The sequence below is a fragment of the Podarcis melisellensis genome, assembly GCF_964234715.1.
Source record: "Podarcis melisellensis genome assembly, chromosome: 13".
NCBI lineage: Eukaryota > Metazoa > Chordata > Lepidosauria > Squamata > Lacertidae > Podarcis > Podarcis melisellensis.
Genome location: NC_138545.1, coordinates 2,514,718 through 2,532,728, shown reverse-complemented (window position 1 = coordinate 2,532,728; position 18,011 = coordinate 2,514,718). Strand labels below are relative to the sequence as shown.

The 18,011-nt window shown below is 48.3% G+C and overlaps 2 protein-coding genes across 3 annotated transcripts in view; one reads left to right on the top strand and one right to left on the bottom strand.

Annotated features, from left to right (window-relative positions):
• LOC309355708 (chloride channel protein ClC-Kb-like) overlaps positions 1 to 1,392 on the top strand; it is a 30,032-nt gene extending 28,640 nt beyond the window's left edge. For both annotated transcript variants that reach the window (XM_081886770.1, XM_081886769.1), the window contains one exon: positions 464 to 1,392. In XM_081886770.1, the coding sequence (XP_081742896.1) occupies positions 464 to 604 (141 nt within the window). In that variant the 3' untranslated portion in view covers positions 605 to 1,392. The remainder of the gene's footprint in view (positions 1 to 463) is intronic.
• Positions 1,393 to 1,411: 19 nt separating this feature from the next.
• ACTL6B (actin like 6B) overlaps positions 1,412 to 18,011 on the bottom strand; it is a 29,227-nt gene continuing 12,627 nt past the window's right edge. The window contains exons 7-14 of the mRNA XM_081886907.1: positions 17,034 to 17,140; positions 14,252 to 14,341; positions 13,897 to 13,958; positions 8,342 to 8,456; positions 6,216 to 6,296; positions 4,636 to 4,731; positions 3,266 to 3,352; positions 1,412 to 1,832 (exon numbers count right to left, since the gene is read on the bottom strand). Of these exons, the coding sequence (XP_081743033.1) occupies positions 1,752 to 1,832; positions 3,266 to 3,352; positions 4,636 to 4,731; positions 6,216 to 6,296; positions 8,342 to 8,456; positions 13,897 to 13,958; positions 14,252 to 14,341; positions 17,034 to 17,140 (719 nt within the window). The 3' untranslated portion in view covers positions 1,412 to 1,751. The remainder of the gene's footprint in view (positions 1,833 to 3,265; positions 3,353 to 4,635; positions 4,732 to 6,215; positions 6,297 to 8,341; positions 8,457 to 13,896; positions 13,959 to 14,251; positions 14,342 to 17,033; positions 17,141 to 18,011) is intronic.

Below are 18,011 nucleotides of genomic sequence, written 5' to 3'. Positions count from 1 at the left end.
CTGGCTGGGCTTTCTGCCTTTGGCTCGGAGGGGCTCAGAAGCTGAACATACCTGTGCTCTGAAAATCGCTTATTTTGGCTGCTGATCCCTTATTTTCGAGGCTGCTGGTCCCTTATTTTCAAATCTGTAAGGTGACAGCTATGGCGGGACGGCTGCTGTAAATCTGGAAAATAGGGGCACTTAGGGGGAGTGTCGTGTCAAGAGGGACGTGCAGAAATTAGCCCAACAGACCTGAATGCCAGAGATTCAGGACGGATGAAAACGGTGCAGTGTGGAACTGCGGAACTCCCTGCCACAAGGGTGGCCACCAACCTGAATGGCTTCAAAAGGGCAAATTCATGGAGGAGGCTATCTATCGATCTATTGTTAGGGAGGGCTGGGGGATGCCTCCCTTTCTGAAGCCTTCAGGTGCTGAGTTTTTTTGGGGGGGTCTTCTTGACTTCCTCTCTCGCTCTTTCCACAGCTCAAGGCCGCAGTCGAAGGATGTGTCAAAGGCACCTTTGCCGGCCAGGCCACCCGGCGCCAACGCCGGGATCCGCGCAGGCCTGACGACCAGGAGCAAAAACCATCAGGAGAGGATGAACCCAAGAGCCCCATGGCATAGGGCCATTTCTTGAGGGTGCCAATGTGGACCCGTCTCGCCGCAGGCGCCATTTATTTAACTCCGCAAGCAGACAGCAGATTTATTTCTGTTGTAAAAGCTAGATATTTGCTTGCTTACGAGAAGAGGCCCTGCCTGTGTATGCTGTGGTTTTGTGGGGTTTTCAACCGCCCCGGCGGAAGGATCCCGGGAGTTGTAGTTCGGAAAGGTTTTTATTTTTGCGTCGGAGATCCCTTAATCCCCTTCGGAAGAGGGAACAGCTGTTTTAAGCTCGCTTGCAGCAAAGATGTGGCCCCACCGAATTCTCCGGGGTGAGACGAATCGTTCACAGCCGGACGTTCTGGGCTGCGTTGCTGGAAACACAACGCAATATGTCTTTTGTGTTCAGTGGGTCTTACCGTCAGTTTGGGAAGGGTCACACACCCCACATAATTTTCCCAGGCACAAGCTGAATACAGGATCATGTCCCACCCTCCTGAACCAGAGTGAAAAAGGATGTTTGCAGGGCATCCCCAAATATCATAAACGCTACTGTGAAAGGCAAGAGAATAATAGAGGTCCTTTTTTTACAAAAACACAACCTCACACGTTTATTATTTTTCCGACACCGAAATAAAAATAAAATAAAATAAAGGAGAATAATCCATGTCAGTCCATCGAATAAATACATCCACCCAGGTTTACATATAAAACAGCAACAGGGGAGGTGAAGGGGGAGAGGCACAGCGCCCGTTAAGGATGACCTTCAAACCCCTCTTGACAAGGAGAACTGTAGCGTTGGGAGGGACCCTCAAAGGAGAAAGAGAGGGTCCGTCCTTCAGGGCTTCGGGATCAGAAACCTTCCCGTCTCTCCAGCGACGCAGCAGCTTGAATTCTGCCCTCCTTCGTCTCCTGGGTGCTTCGATGCTGGCGCAAGCGTCGGTGGGCGCAGGACTCCTGGGTTCTTCTCAGGAGCGGGGGGCAAACGAGGGGGGGCTCGGAAGGACACCCGGGTTCTTTGGAGAGGGGAGAAGGTGCCTCGGTTGCAGAGGGGCAAGTCCGGGGTGCGTTTCGAAGGGAGGGAGTCGCTGGGAGGGGCTGGAGGATCCACGAGGCGGGGGTCTCCTGGGGGGTGGGGAGGGCAAAAGGGGAGGTGGGCTGCCTGCCCGATTCAGGGGCATTTCCTCTCCACGCACTGTTTGCCCCCTTCCTCGTATTCCTGTTTGGAGATCCACATCTGTTGGAAGGTGCCCTGCGGACGGGAAGGAGAGGAAGGAGACGAGGAAACAAACCCAGGCGTCCGGGTCTTCCCTCCCAGACCCCCAACCCCAAACTCAGAGACCCCTGAGCTACACACACCAGCACCTAGTCCACGTCTTGGATCCCGGTTCCCTAGGCTGGATTAGACACTGAGCAAAATAATAATAATAATAATAATAATTATTATTATTATTATTATTATTATTATTATTATTATTTTATACCCCGCCCTCAGGGCACTAACATCAATAAAATCACAGTAAAAACATAATAGGGGGGAACCAATTTAAAATACAGGTTAAAATGCAATTTAAAATGCAGCCTCTGTTTGGGTATCAAAGGAAAGGGGTGTTATGTATTCAGTGGGTCGATGTTTGCCTGAGCTTGAGTCTCTGGACTAAGGATTCTCAGCTCCTGATTCGATACACATCGTCCAATCACAGAACATTTCAGGATTTGGGCCTCTGCCATTGGCCCTTGAACTCCCGAGTTGTGATTCGCAGTTTGGAACTTTAGGCAGCCAATCATGTCGGGAGTGGGAGTGGCCCAGGCTTTCGGAAATGTCCATGGACCATATCATGGGCGTAGCGTTTGGGGCAGCTGCCCCCTAACCTTAACCCATGGACCATATGGAGCAGCTGAACCAGGTTCTCCCCCCCCCCAACAAAGGCCCCACAATAGATGAAATGAGGGGGGGAGAGAGAGAGAGAGAGAGGAAGGAAGGAAGGAAGGAAGGAAGGAAGGAAGGAAGGAAGGAAGGAAGGAAGGAAGGAAGGAAGGAAGGAAGGAAGGAAGGAAGGAAGGAAAAGGGAAGGAATATGAAATAAGAGGGAGGGGAGGGGAGGGGAGGGAGGGAGGGAGGGAGGGAGGGAGGAAGGAAGGAAGGAAGGAAGGAAGGAAGGAAGGAAGGAAGGAAGGAAGGAAGGAAGGAAGGAAGGAAAAGAAGGGAAGGAAGGAAGGAAGGGAAAGAAAGGAAGGAAGGGAGGGAGGGAGGGAGGGAAAGAAGGGAAGGAATATGAAATAGGAGGGAGGGAGGGAGGGAGGGAGGGAGGGAGGGAGGGAGGGAGGAAGGAAGGAAGGAAGGGGGAAGGAATATGAAATAGGAAGGAAGGAAAAGAAAGAAAGAAAGAAAGAAAGAAAGAAAGAAAGAAAGAAAGAAAGAAAGAAAGAAAGAAAGAAAGAAAGAGATTAATGATATACAAAACTGTCACTTTTGTTTCATTTCGAAAAATAAAATTCTGTTCTACAGTCCATTGTTGTTTATATTCTGAATTAGATATATACGGGGGCACCAAAATCTTTTCAGTGCTTAGGGCCTCTGAAGGTCCTCCAGAGAACCCAGGAGTCCTGGCTCCCAGCCTTCCACCCCCTTTCCCCACCTCCTCTTCCTCCGACCCACGGCAGCCTCCAGGGCCCCAGACTCACGAGAGAAGCCAGGATGGAGCCCCCAATCCAAGGACTGAACCTCCTTTCCATGGTGCTGTTGCTGGCAATCAGCTTCAAGCGCATGCTCTACAGAATGCGGAGAGAGAGAAAAGAGGTGTTTGCATAATAATAATAATAATAATAATAATAATAATAATAATAATAATTTATTTATACCCCGCCCATCTGGCTGGGCAGGTGTTAAAACAGGCTTGTCCTGCCCTCTGCAAACTAACCGGTGTTCTAACAATTCTAAGGTGCGCACACATAGCAGGCCACAGGCAGCCGATCCTTCAAAACTAGGAAATATTCAGTGGAAAAACCAGGCACTTTGTTTTAGTACGCGGAACAATCCTGAAGCCATCTTGGCTCTCTTAAGGACCCCAAATATATATATCTCTCTCTCTCTCTCTCTCTCTCTCTCTCTCTCTCTCTCTCTCTCTCTCTCTCTCATTTTTATCCGATTTTCTGTTTTACAATTTAGAATGCTCATTTAAACATCCTTAAAATATAAACTTTAGAATAGCTTTGGAAGTGGATAGAGGCTGTATTTTCTATTACTGCATTTCCTAGTACTGGGGAACGATCAGGAGCTCACCAAGTTAGTGGCTAAATATCTCTGTTTGGTTTTTTGTCATTGAAATACACTGCAGACGTCTGACCTCCCTGGAGACCAAGAGATGTAACGATAGACTGCTCTGCCTCCTTTTTTCTTTTAGCAAACATTTTTTGCTATTGGGGAAGTGGTAATTCTGTACTGATTTGTTTTGGATGTTGCATGTGATACCAATAAAGGTTTTACGATACAATACGAGATGAGATTTCCGAGCAAAAAGCAATCGACACCATAGAGCCTCCCCTCTCAACCGAATGGGCCAGAACATCCCCCCCTCTCTGAACTTGGTTTAGGCTGGATGACCCTTTGGGTCTGTTATGTACTGAGTTGAATAGGATCCAAAATGCAGCAGTCTGATTGGTCCTAGAACAACAGTATTCAGAATGCAGCAGTCTGATTGGTCCTAGAACAATAGGACCCAGAATGCAGCAGTCTGATTGGTCCACAGGAGCCACCCAATCCAGCTCCAGGTGGAAGTGAATCTGCAACCTGATTGGCCTACAGGAGAATCCTGGAATTAGCCAATCACGTGGGGCCCATTGTGTAAATAATGTATATAAAGCAGACATTCTGGGGGAACTTCCATTCCTCCTCACCACTATGAGCTGAATAAAGAGCATGAAATCCACTCTCGACTCCGAGTATATTTCAGGGTCCCACCAGACTCTGCGGTTCTGTGACTCCATGTTGCCTGCTGAGGAGCCCTGTGTGACTCCAAAGTCCCTCATTCTCTCTCTTACGCACAGAAACTCACCGGTGGCGTTTTCTGAGAGAGTTCCCGGTTGAGGCGGTCTGTGAAGCCTTGCAGCAAAGTGTTTCCCCCTGTGACGATGACACTCCCGTAGAGACCCTTCAGAGAAAGGATAGGTGTTATATTAGGAGCCTTTGGGGGGCACCTTCGAATTCCTTTAACTCGGAGGAATCTGCCTTTTGCAACCATCGTGTTGTGGGTCTCCGGTCAACAACTCCCCTCCCATTTTCCCCACATTAACCCCCTAGAGCAGGGACCCCCCAAAGTGGGTCAAAACACCCCCTGGGGACCTAAGGGGGTGCCAAGATGCAAAGGGGACTGGAAGGGGTGTTGCTACAGGTGTAAAAGGCTGTCACTAGAGGCAGTCCGCCCATTTTGTTGAATTGGATTTTGAATAAATGCACAATTCATTCTTAACGTTTAGAATTTTATTCATTTTCTTTGTGGGTCATGCAAAGCATTTTTTTTTAAATTTACTAAACGTCTCTTTCCATGCTGAGGGGATATCTGAAAGGTCTAATAGCCTATATTTCCATGCTTCACTTCAGCATGTTTTGTGACTATAAATATCTGCTCGGGTTCCCTCACTGAAGAATATGTACCCCAAACTTGAATCTGGGCACTCAGGAATTCTCCTTTCTATGTTTTCAGTTGGGACGCAGGTGGCGCTATGGGTTAAACCACAGAGCCTAGGACTTGCCAATCGGAAAGTCGGCGGTTCAAATCCCCGTGACGGAATAAGCTCCCGTTGCTCGGTCCCTGCTCCTGCCCACCTAGGAGTTCGAAAGCACGTCAAAGTGCAAGTAGATAAATAGGTACCGCTCTGGCGGGAAGGTAAATGGCATTTCCGTGCGCTGCTCTGGTTCGCCAGAAGCGGCTTAGTCCTGCTGGCCACATGACCCAGAAGCTGTACACTGGCTCCCTCGGCCAATAAAGCGAGATGAGCGCCGCAACCCCAGAGTTGTCCATGACTGGACCTAATGGTCAGGGGTCCCTTTAACTTTTACCTATGTTTTCGGTTTGTTTTTGCAACAGCAGAATATACCAGAAGCATTCTGAACCGAAGCAAAAATAAATGTGGTGGGCTGGTTTTGTGCATTCCCTGGCCACCTCCTCTTACCTCAGAAACCCACAACTACTTGGCCCCAGACCGGAAACCCTATCAGGGAGCAAGGTAAAAGGTAAAGGTAAAGGACCCCTGGATGGTTAAGTCCAGTCAAAGGCGACTATGGGGTTGCAGCGCTCATCTTGCTTTCAGGTCGAGGGAGCCGACGTTTGTCCACAGACAGTTTTCCGGGTCATGTGGCCAGCAGGACTAAACCGCTACTGGCGCATGGAGGACCGTGACGGAAACCAGAGTGCACGGAAACTCCGTTTACCTTCCCGCCGGAGTGGTACCTATTTATCTACTTGCACTGGTGTGCTTTCGAACTGCTAGGTTGGCAGGAGCTGGGACTGAGCAACGGCGGCTCACCCCGTTGTGGGGATTCGAACCGCCGACCTTCCAATGTGGTTTAAACCACAGCGCCACCCGCGTCCCCTACTAGGAGGGGGCAGAGTTAAGGTGAGGGGACACAACTCACTGGCCGGATATCGATGTCACACATCCCGATGCTGGTCGTGACCACGTGGCCAACCCCCAACATTGTGTTCCCGGACAGGCCCTAGAGAGAGAGAGAGAGAGAGAGAGAGAGAGAGAGGCAGAGATTGAGGGAGTTTGGGGTGTTTAGCTTGTAGAAGAGGAGACTGAGAGGGGGTAGGATAGCCACCCCCGAATGTAGGAGTGCAGATATCCAGAGTGTGGGGTCAGATGGGATTCCTATGAGGAATTATAAAATATGCATCAAGCCATTGTGTCCATGATGAAAGCATTGCGTTGACTGGGCTTGATTCATTGACAATAATTTCTGATCAAATCCCATAAGCCTCTGCATCTCTGCAATTTGCTTTCTCTACCCTGACAGGCACGTATAAGCATTCTGAAACACAGGCCAGTTGCTTCATCAGGCATCCTCAGTACATAAAGATAGTAGGTTATTTGATGTAGGTTGTTAATCGTTCACAAGGAGATGGTACATACTGTATTTTTTGCACCATAACACTCACTTTTTTCCTCCTAGAAAGTAAGGGGAAATGTCTGTGCGTCTAATGGAGCGAATGCCTACGGGTGGCGGGGGGGATCTGCTGCAGTCGTGAGCAGAGGATCCATGGTTCCCCTTCCTTCCCTCCTCCGTGGCTCGCTTTGAAACAGCAAAGCGGGAGAGGAGCCGCTTACCCAGGTGTAAGCGGCTCCTGTCCAGTTGGCTTCTTTAAAGCAAGCAGGCTCTCTGTCCCTCTCTCCTCCCCACTCAGCTCGCTAAATAGCAGCAAAGTTTTTCAGCTCGCTAAGCCGGGGAGGTGGGAGAGAAGCAGAGCCTGCTTGCTTTAAAGGAGCAAAGCGGGAGAGGAGAGGAGCCTTCTCCCCTTATACCCCTCTTCTGCATTATTAGCAGCATCCTTCTCCACCCACCCCACACGTGCTCCTTGTCCCTTGACTGCTTTTCCTTCTCTTCCCACTTAAAACGTGGTTACAAAACATGGATCCACATGGATCCTCAGGATTTTTGCATTGGGCTACCCCAAACTCACCGTCAGATCACATGTCTGTGGCCACAGCATGAACCACAAAAATCATACATCCACTGTTTCGTTCAGAATATTTTTTTTTATTGTTTTCCTCCTCTAAAACTACGTGCGTGTTATGGAGTGAAAAATACGGTACTACTTATCCTTCTTCTCCTGTTTATTGCTGTTTATGACCTCCAGAGTTTCCTAAAAGCATTCCTCCTTGCTTCCTCCTTTATTTACTCTGAATTACATACTCATTCTCAAGTAGGAAATTAGCTCTTTGTAATTTTAACTTTTAACTTTGTCCCATTTTTTGAAATGCTCAGAGGAAATCTGATTGGTTCTTACGAACACTGTGTAAAAGTTCTTTCGTGAATAAAACGACCTGGGCCGAGGGGTGGACAGGAATTATTATACGCACTCCTCCCAGAGTCTTGCTGGTCAAGCCTCTGTGTGTATTTTATTAATCAGAGTCCAATCCTTCCTTGCTTTGGGAACGCCGCCTCTGAATATCTGAAGGGCTGTTGGACCAGGGGGTTGGACTAGATGGCCCTTGGGTGTCCCTTTCAACCCTAAACTAGCATTGGTGCCTGCTGAAAACATCTTTGTTTAGGTGAGGCCGTCTGGATGTTTAGGAAGTCGACGCAGTTTTTAACCTATTTTAACTTTCTGGATGTCCTACATTATTGTTGTTAGTTCTTCCTACAGAAAATCCTAGTGCAAATTATCGGTTTGCTTTTTTGCTTTTCTGCAAACTGCTTTGATTTCCGGCCTCTCCCCCCCCCCCAATAAATTTAATTCTGAATAAGCAATAAATGTTTTCTGAGGCTACACCCCCTCCCTGAGCCCCCTTACCTGGTAGAACCCCCCCCCCCCGGATTTCAATGGTAATAGCTTCCAAGTCGCTATGTTTGGGATTGCGCCGTTCATCAGTCAGAACTCTGCGCATGCTCCAAGCCTCTGTGTGCATAGAGGAGTTCTTTTGTTTTGCAATCAAGCGGTGTGCCGATTTTTCGAAAGCAAATCAATATGTAGACGCGGGCGCAAACTCCCCACCCTTGCCTTGCTCCTTGTTTCATCTTCTGGCCCCCTGCCCGCTCACCTTCACGTTGGAGGGGTCGAAAAGCCCCTCGGGTATACGAAGCCTCTCTGCCCCGTAGTCTGTGTTGTAGCCGTTGGGCATTTCGTAGTGGACGGTGGGCATCTGCGCGGCCACCCTGCTCGGGACAAGAGGGTGAGGGCACAGCCGGATTTACGTATAAGCTAAACAAGCTATGCAATGACAAACCTAAACAGCATCTTAAAAAGCAGAGACATCACCTTGCCAACAAAGGTCCGTATAGTCAAAGCTCTGGTTTTCCCAGCAGTGATGTATGGAAGTGAGAGCTGGACCATCAAGAAGGCTGATCGCCGAAGAATGGATGCTTTTGAATTCTGGTGCTGGAGGAGACTCTTGAGAGTCCCATGGACTGCAAGAAGATCCAACCTCTCCATTCTGAAGAAAATCAGCCCTGAGTGCTCACTGGAAGGACAGATCCTGAAGCTGAGGCTCCAAGACTTTGGCCTCCTCATGAGAAGAGAAGACTCCCTGGAAAAGACCCTGATTTTGGGAAAGATGGAGGGCGCAAGGAGAAGGGGACGACAGAGGACGAGATGGTGGGACAGTGTTCTCGAAGTGACCAGCATGAGTTTGACCAAACTGAGGGAGGCAGTGGAAGACAGGAGTGCCTGGCGTGCTCTGGTCCAGGGGGTCACAAAGAGGCGGACACGACTAAACGACTAAACAACAACAAACAAGCTATAGCTTAGGGCCCCGCTCTCTTGGGGGCCCCTAAAAAACTTAAAGGAAAATAAACTGGATGTACATTTCCAAAATATAAGATAAAAAACAAATAAAATAAAACTGACATACAGCGACAGTGTTTTCTGTTGTGTAGGCTCCTATTTGTTAGGTGCAAATTGTTTTAGATACCGTATTTTTTGCTCTATAAGACTTACTTTTTCCCTCCTAAAAAGTAAGGGGAAATGTGTGTGCATCTTATGGAGCGAATGCAGGCTGCGCAGCTATCCCAGAAGCCAGAACCGCAAGAGGGATTGCTGCTTTCACTGCACAGCGATCCCTCTTGCTGTTCTGGCTTCTGAGATTCAGAATATTTTTTTTATTGTTTTCCTCCTCCAAAAACTAGGTTCGTCTTGTGGTCTGGTGCGTCTTATAGAGCGAAAAATACGGTGCCTATTAGGTCCATAAATGACCATATATGATATATTCATCACAAAAAACAGCAACAACTTGTTGTTGACAAAGGACAGCTGGACATTTAAAGGGCCCCATTACCTTCAGTAGCTTAAAGGTAAAGGGACCCCTGACCATTAGGTCCAGTCGTGACCGACTCTGGGTTGCGGCGCTCATCTCGCTTTACTGGCCAAGGGAGCCAGCATACAGCTTCCGGGTCATGTGGCCAGCAGGACTAAGCCGCTTCTGGCGAACCAGAGCAGCACACGGAAACACCGTTTACCTTCCCGCCAGAGTGGTACCTATTTATCTACTTGCATTTGATGTGCTTTTGAACTGCTAGGTGGGCAGGAGCAGGGACTGAGCAACGGGAGCTCACCCCGTCACAGGGATTAGGGCCTCATCTAACCTAAATCCGGCCCTGTGCACAGCATGCTTGGATAGAGAGAATTTTTCTTCCCTCTCTCCTAACACTGGACATCCAACGAAGATGAATGTTGGAAGATTTGTTTAAAGTCATTCATAACACAGCACACAGATGGACTGTGGAACTCCTTGCCTCAGGACGCAGAGATGGCCACCCACTTGGATGGCTTTAAAAGGGGATGGGACAAATTCATGGAGGAGGAGATGGCTATGGCAGGATTCCCTTCTGCTTTCACCTCAATGCTCCTGGATGTGGGATAAATCACCTTGCTTAACTCTCATGCACGCATGAAGGGGTTAAAACCATAGAGCAAGCCACGCTATTTCAGCGCCTTTTGGAAACATTATTGTTCAGACAGGCCTGTCCAGATCTTTAGCATCACAGAAATGTAGAGCTGAAAGGGACCCAAGGGTCATCTAGTCCAACCCGCTTTTGCCCAATGCAGGACTCGAACCCACGACCTTCAGGTTAAGAGTCTCGTGAGTCTCTTGCTCTACCAACTGAGCTGGCACGAGTTTCAATCTGTTGGGATTTCTTTTGGCCTATTGTTCTTTTAACTTTGTCTAAAGTCTTACATTATTACGTTGTTTCTCACTGTTGATTTCATTGGGTTTTTTGGGGGGGGTTCCCCATAAGCCAGCCCCCCCCAACCTGGCTACTTCCAGCTGCTTTGGACTACAACTCCCATGAGCCTCAGCCATGGAGGTCACCTTGTTCATAGTTGTCAACCGTCCCTTATTTGGCGGGCAGTCCCTTATCCCAGCACTGTGTCCCGCTGCTGTCCCTTCTTGATGATGTCCCTTAAATTTCCCGGGTTTCAAAGGAAGCAGCTCCTCTCCCTCCCTCCCTCCCTGCCGGCCAGGGAAGAGGGAGGCTCCAACTGTGTTGCTTGGCTGCGTTGCTCACCCAATAAGGAGTCTGAGAACGACTGGGGGGTGGAGCTTGCATGCCTTGGGCCAATCAAATCGGCCGCGTTGCCTGGGGACTCGCCTTTGCTCAGCGCTTCCCAGCGGAGAGGGGACGGTGGTTTTCCTTGCTGCATCTCCTTTGCCGGGTTGCTGCGCTGTGGGAACCACCGCTTGAGGCTTCGTTTGGCTGCTGGCTGGGCTTTCTGCCTTTGGCTCAGAAGTCGAACATACCTGTGCCCTGAGAATCCCTTATTTTGGCTGCTGGTCCCTTATTTCCGAGGCTGCTGGTCCCTTATTTTCAAATCTGTAAGTTGACAGCTATGCACCTTGTTAAGGACGGCCGACATGATCTTTCCTGGACTCGAGTTCAAATTCTTTAGCTGAGGTTTGAGGGTTGGACTGGATGACCCTTGGGTACCCCTTCCAATTCTTACGAGTCTGTGATTCATGAGATCTGGAAAATTGGGTGCTTCGTCCAAGAAAGATGCTGCTGCGGCACTCTCCCAAGTAGCACGGGACGCTCTGTCGTTCTTGACACCTGGCTGCCCGTTTTTACTTTCGCTGAGTTTCCACAGGAGAAACATGACTCCCCACCGTGATACAAATCTATTTCTGTCCTGTAGCGTCTGCACTGAAGGGTCACCTCCACTTTGTCCCCCAAATTGCCGTCCTTTTGCCTCCCTCAAATCTAAACCTTCCCCTGACGCGAGCGAGTCAGCTATATTCGGACTTTCTATGCAGCGGTACCTTGGTTCTCAAAATTAATCCGTTCAGGAAGTCCGCTCCACAACCAAAGCGTTCCAAAACCAAGGCGCGCTTTCCCATAGAAAGCAATGTAAAATGGATTAATCCGTTCCAGGCTTTTAAAAACAACCCCTAAAACAGCCATTTAACATGAATTTTACTATCTAACGAGACCATAGATCCATAAAATGAAAGCAATAAACAATGTACTGCAGTCACACAATCCATCCATCAGGAGCTGAACCGGGTTCCGCACAGTCACAGTCACAAAAATAAAACAATAAGAGCCGCAAAAACGCAAAATAAATAGCAAAAACAGGCAGGCCTCGGCGTAACACTCAAAACGGAGCATGTTCGGCTTCCAAAAAAAAGTTCACAAACCGGAACACTTCCTTCCCGGTTTGCGGTGTTTGGGTTCCAAGTTGTTTGAGTACCAAGGCGTTTGAGAACCAAGGCACCACTGTATGCCACATTTGTTTTACAGACCTCCTTGCTGCATTGTAAAATCACTCCAGCGTGCTTCACAGGGAGCAATAGCCGGCTAGCTAGGCAGCTAGTCGTATATTCAACTTTATATAAATAATTATTGAACTTCGGAACTCTCTGCCTCTTGATATAAGAGCAGGCATCTCCACCGCACTCCTTTTGGCGCCGGCTAAAAACATTACCGTTTAGACCAGCCTACCGATGTGTTTAGAAATCTCATGCATGTTTTAATCTATCGTTACTTTCCCCCCCTGAAAGTTTTATATTGTTCTTGTTGATTCTTCGCCATCCATAATCTCCTTGCTTCGTCTTTTTTTGGAAAAACCACTCTGATGTTCTCTTTTCGCGAAAAGGCGGTGTGTAAATTTTACGGAACAAATCAATAAGTATTCCGAGGCCTCTGAGTCTGGGGAGGAGCCAAAGAGGGTTCCCAAAAGGTCGAATGGAGCAGATTATGAAGAGTTTGGCCGCCAAGGAAACGGTGGGGTTCCTGTGCTTCAGGAGTGGGTTGGGCTGAATGATCCTTGGCAGTCCCTTACAACCCTACAACGATTCTACGGAAACTACAACTAATCCAGAATGCGGCAGCCAGACTGGGGACTGGGAGCGGCCACCGAGACCATATAACACATGTCCTGAAAGACCTACACTGGCTCCCAGTACGTTTCCGAGCACAATTCAAAGTGTTGGTGCTGACCTTTAAAGCCCTAAATGGCCTCAAAGGCCCAGTAGACCTGGAGGAGCGTCTCCACCCCCATCATTCAGCCCAGTCACTGAGGTCCAGCTCCAAGGGCCTTCTGGCGGTTCCCTCATTGCGAGAAGTGAGGTTACAGGGAACCAGGCAGAGGGCCTTCTCGGTGGTGGCGCCCGCCCTGTGGAACACCCTCCTTTCAGATGTCAAGGAAATAAGCAGCTATCTGACTTTTAGAAGACACCTGAAGGCAGCCCTGTTTAGGGAAGTTTTTAATGTTTGATGTTTAATAATAATAATTTATTATTTATACCCCGCCCATCTGGCTGAGTTTCCCCAGCCACTCTGGGCGGCTCCCAATCGAGTGTTAAAAACAAGACAGCATTATCGCTTTTTCAAAATTATTATTATTCGTATTCTGTTGGGAGCCGCGCAGAGTGGCTGGGGAATCCAAGCCAGATGGGCAGGGAATGAATGAATGAATGAATGAATGAATGGGTTGCCGACAAAGATCGGTACAGTTAAAGCTATGGTTTTCCCAGTAGTGATGTATGGAAGTTAGAGCTGGACCATAAAGAAGGCTGATCGCCGAAGAATGGATGCTTTTGAATTGTGGTGCTGGAGGAGACTCTTGAGAGTCCCATGGACTGCAAGAAGATCCAACCTCTCCATTCTGAAGGAAATCAGCCCTGAGTGCTCACTGGAAGGACAGATTGTGAAGCTGAGGCTCCAAGACTTTGGCCACCTCAGGAGAAGAGAAGACTCCCTGGAAAAGACCCTGATGTTGGGAAAGATGGAGGGCACAAGGAGAAGGGGATGACGGAGGACGAGATGGTGGGACAGTGTTCTCAAAGCTACCAGCATGAGTTTGACCCAACTGCGGGAGGCAGCGGAAGACAGGAGGGCCTGGCATGCTCTGGTCCAGGGGGTCACGAAGAGGCGGACACGACTAAACGACTAAACAACAACAAATAAATGGTGACGATGATGGTGATGATAATGATGATGATGATGATGATGATGATGAAAGGAAGGAAGGAAGGAAGGATTCGCCCCAGCCAAGCTGGACAGAGGCAATGGATTCTCCGAGGTGGACACCCAAATTTAAGCCCTCTCTGCCCCGCAACACACACAAACCCCGGTCACCAAACCCATCCCAGCTACTCACTGTTCGTCGTAAGGAGAATCTGAAACTTGCAGCACAGAGGCTTGGAAATCTTGTATGACCTCCTGGTTGGGGGTGAAGGTTTAGCAAGGGAATAAAGAAAAATGACTTATTATTCATTTGAACCCTCTTCTCCCAAGTCCTAGTCCTAGCTTTCGGACATACAGGTCCTCTTTTTTGGGGGCAACAGGCTGTCATCTCTTAGCACCTCCTGCCCCCCAAAACACACACACACACCCTCAGACGTCCTGGCTCTCAGAATTGCACCCCTCCCCCTCTCTCTAGGGACCCAGGAGTCCTGACTTCCCAGCTCTCGGTCTTCTCCCAAGGAACCCCGGAGTCCGGCGAGGTCTCTTACATTGCACATGTAATTGTGCCACGATTTGCTGACTTGAGGAAACTTTTCCTTCTTCTTCCAGTTTGGGGGTGCGCCTTCGCGGACCGGCTCCTGCAGGGAATCAAATTGGGGAGAGAGAATTAAAAAAAGAGGGAGTTGGCTACCGTCAAAAGAAGAATGGCAAACAAAATTAACGGGCTACGCAGAACTGGATAAAATGACAGGAAGGATTCGAAACCTGCGGGACCAGAGATTCGCAGAAGATTGGAAGAAATATACAAATTATTTGAAGAGCAACTGTAATCAACAAGTTACGCTAGTAGGACTACAGGAAGTTTCGTAAGGAGAAATATATGAAATATTGCAAAGAGGAGAAAGAAAAGAGGTATTATAGTTACGAGATTTAAAAGTAATAGTAAAAATAAGAAACGTAAATTAAGTGAATAGATTGGAAAATTTTCAGACGTGATTGATGGAAGTCAAAAATTGTATAAGATGTAAAAGTACATTTAATTATTGTTGAAAATGATATGTTGAATATATATATATATATATATATATATATATATATATATGGGAGTTGGCAGACTCCCATCTAAAGGGCTGCCCCATGGAAGACAGGGCAAGCTTGTGAAATAAAAAATTTAAGGTCTTATATATATAATAAATGTTCATAAATGTACCAAGCAAGCACGTACATAGATATATAAACTACATGTCTGAAGCAGCACAGGAAAACAGCCCTGGAACCATTTTGACTCTCAAACTGACCAGATGTTTTCTCTGCAAGGTTGAATGAAATGGAAAAGCCTCCCCATTGTCTTTTCCTTCACAACTCCTGTCCTAAGGGTATGTCTGTGTATGAATAGGATGAGCCTGTGACCTGGCTAAGGAACTAAGTATTTGTCATTACAAAAGACTGGCCAGGCTCCCCAGAGTATCCAGTCAAGTGAGCATTAACAGGTAACCTGCCAGACAGGAGGTAAACAAAGCACTCAGATTTCTGTTGTAGACCACCCTTACTGTGTCTGGGGGGTGGTCTTGAGCTACGCCCCTTCTGTGATGTAGGTATGATGTTTCTGGGGGTGGTCTTGGACTCCAGGGCGGACAATTTAAAATGTCTATATTTAAGGGCGGGCACACCTTTGTTCGGGGTCCTCCTCCTTTCCTGCGTATGAAGGGGGCACCCTGTTGCAACAGTTCAATAAAGATCAGGCTTACAATCTGCTTTGCTTCTCAATATTCTCTACTTGGCCTCTGTTATTTTCTCCGACCGACGGAGAACCTGCCAAGGACTCTAGAAGGGCTCTTGTGTCCCCCATATGGGAATAAGGGCAGATTTTCGTTTATTACACTTGTTTTCTGCTGCTCCCAGAGAGGAAGACTGGAACCAACAGATTCAAACGGCAAGGAAAGAGATTCTGACTAAACGTTGGGAAGAACTTTCTGAGGGTCAGAGCCATTTGACAGAGGAAAGGAGTTTATTAAGCAGAGGTTGGATAACCATCTGTCAGGAATTTCTTAGCTGTGATTCTTGTGTTGAAGGGAGTTGGGATAGATGACCTTTGGGGGATCCCTTCCAACTCGACAATTCAAATTGTCTGTATGTGTTAGACGAGCACTTCCATGAGAAGGTGTTGCAGGAATTTATGTATCGGCTTGGGGGCGTTGCCCCTCCAGCAGATATCATGCACTTGCAGCCCACTACCAAAATCAGCACAATCCCTTTTGTGACTTTTGTGATTTGTCCTCACAAAACACTTCATCACAGTTTCTTCCTATCTATTCAAAGGGCCTTTGCTGCACGATACCAAATGTAAGAATTCACTGATCAATGGATCTATGTATTGGCTCACTGGGAAAATTTCAGAAATTCCTATAGACCTGTGAGCTCAGCTACTCAGCAGCCCCTCTGCCCGAGTGATAATCCCTGGCATCCTGATACCTGAGTGGCAGACAGGTAACCATTCCAGAAATAACAAACCCAGATGAAGACAAAAGGGAGTGATTAACTTGGCTGGGAAACAGGGAAATGTGAATATCTCTTTTGTTTCACTTGGTGGGTGTTTGGTGGAGGGCAAGGGGAACCATGGGGCAGGGTCCAGGATGCTCAGATTACGGCCACCAGACCTCCCCTTTCATGATGTAACCCTGATGTAGTTTTGGGGGGGTGTAACATGGGGATGAGCAGCTAATAAAAGTTTGGGTTCTCTTTTGTTCGGGGCTTCCATCTTGTTCCACCTGGTGGCAGGTGGAAGTCCTGGCGTGACAGTCTTCAATCAAGAGCAAGCTGACTGGCTGCTGTTTTGCTCCGGTATTCCTGGCTGGGGTCCTTGTTTTTTGTCCAAGGGAGCCCTCAGATTTCTCCGTTAACAAAGGAGGAACTCTTTTAACTGGACAAATTTGGATAGGTGCGGGCTTTAGAGATACACAGAGCTCCTCATCGGAGAGGCTGGTTTGTTCTTAGCGAGAGAGCAAGCAAAATTGATTTCTAAGGCAGGAACTTTCCTCTGGTCTAGATCAGGGCCTAAAGTTTCACTCCAGGGTCCACAAGGTTTGTAACCCGTATACTTATAAATTTATAAGCCAGGCTTCCTCAAGTTAGTGCCTTGTTTAGGACTACTTGGTCTCTGTCCCCGTCACCTCGCCAAGGCCTCCATTTCCTGCTCTCCTGCGTCCTGGGGACACTGACAGGAATTGTGCACCAAGGAGCCTTCTCAAAGCCAAGCGGATGCCACAGCTAAGCCCTGGGTCCCCGTCCCCGACTCTGGTTAGTGACAGAACAGGAAGGGGGCAATACCACCTTGGCAGCGATCATGTAGGGAGGGACGATCTCGATGTTCATCTCCTGGAAAAGTTCCCGGCACTGCATGGAGATGAAGTCTCCGGCCAGAGGGGATTTCACGATTCCTGAAAGGGGAAGGGAGGGAGGGAAAGAAGGAAGGAATGAAGCGAGGAGGAGAGCTGTGAGCTTTCTGTTCCTGCGGATCACGACCCCTTGGCTCCTCTTCCATCCCCTCTTCTCTGCATCCTCTTCTCAGACCACAGAACCACCTCGCTGTTTCTGCAGATCAAAGAGGTCTGGACTCCCGCCTCCCAGAATCCTTTGCGCCCATGCATCACTCCATCTCAAGCCACCCTTATTAACATCGTTACTCTTATTCATAGTAGGGCTACTACAATGCGCTCTACGTGGGGCTACCTTTGAAGGTGACCCGGAAACTGCAACTAATCCAGAATGCGTCAGCTAGACTGGGGACTGGGAGCGGCCGCTGGGACCACATAACACCAGTCTTGAAAGACCTACATTGGCTCCCAGTACGTTTCCAGGCACAATTCAAAGTATTGGTGCTGACCTTGAAAGCCCTAAACGGCCTCGGTCCAGTAGACCCCCCACCCCCATCGTTCAGACACTGAGGTCCAGCTCTGAGAGCCTTCTGGCAGTTCCCTCCCGGCGAGAAGTGAGGTTGCAGGAAACCAGGCACAGGGCCTTCTCGGTGGTGGTGCCCTCCCATCAGATGTCAAGGAAATAAACAACTATCTGACTTTTAGAAGACACCTGAAGGCAGCCCTGTTTAGGGAAGCTTTTAATGCTTGATGTCTTACAGTGTTTTTATACTTTGTTCCCCAGAGTGGCTGGGGAAACCCAGTACGGATAAGGCCCTTTACACAGGTAAACTGGTTCCAATAACATAACAATAACAATACCCTGAACATGCCTGGGAGCAAACAGGCAAACATTGCAGATATGTGAGCACAGGTGTCATATGCCGACAAATGC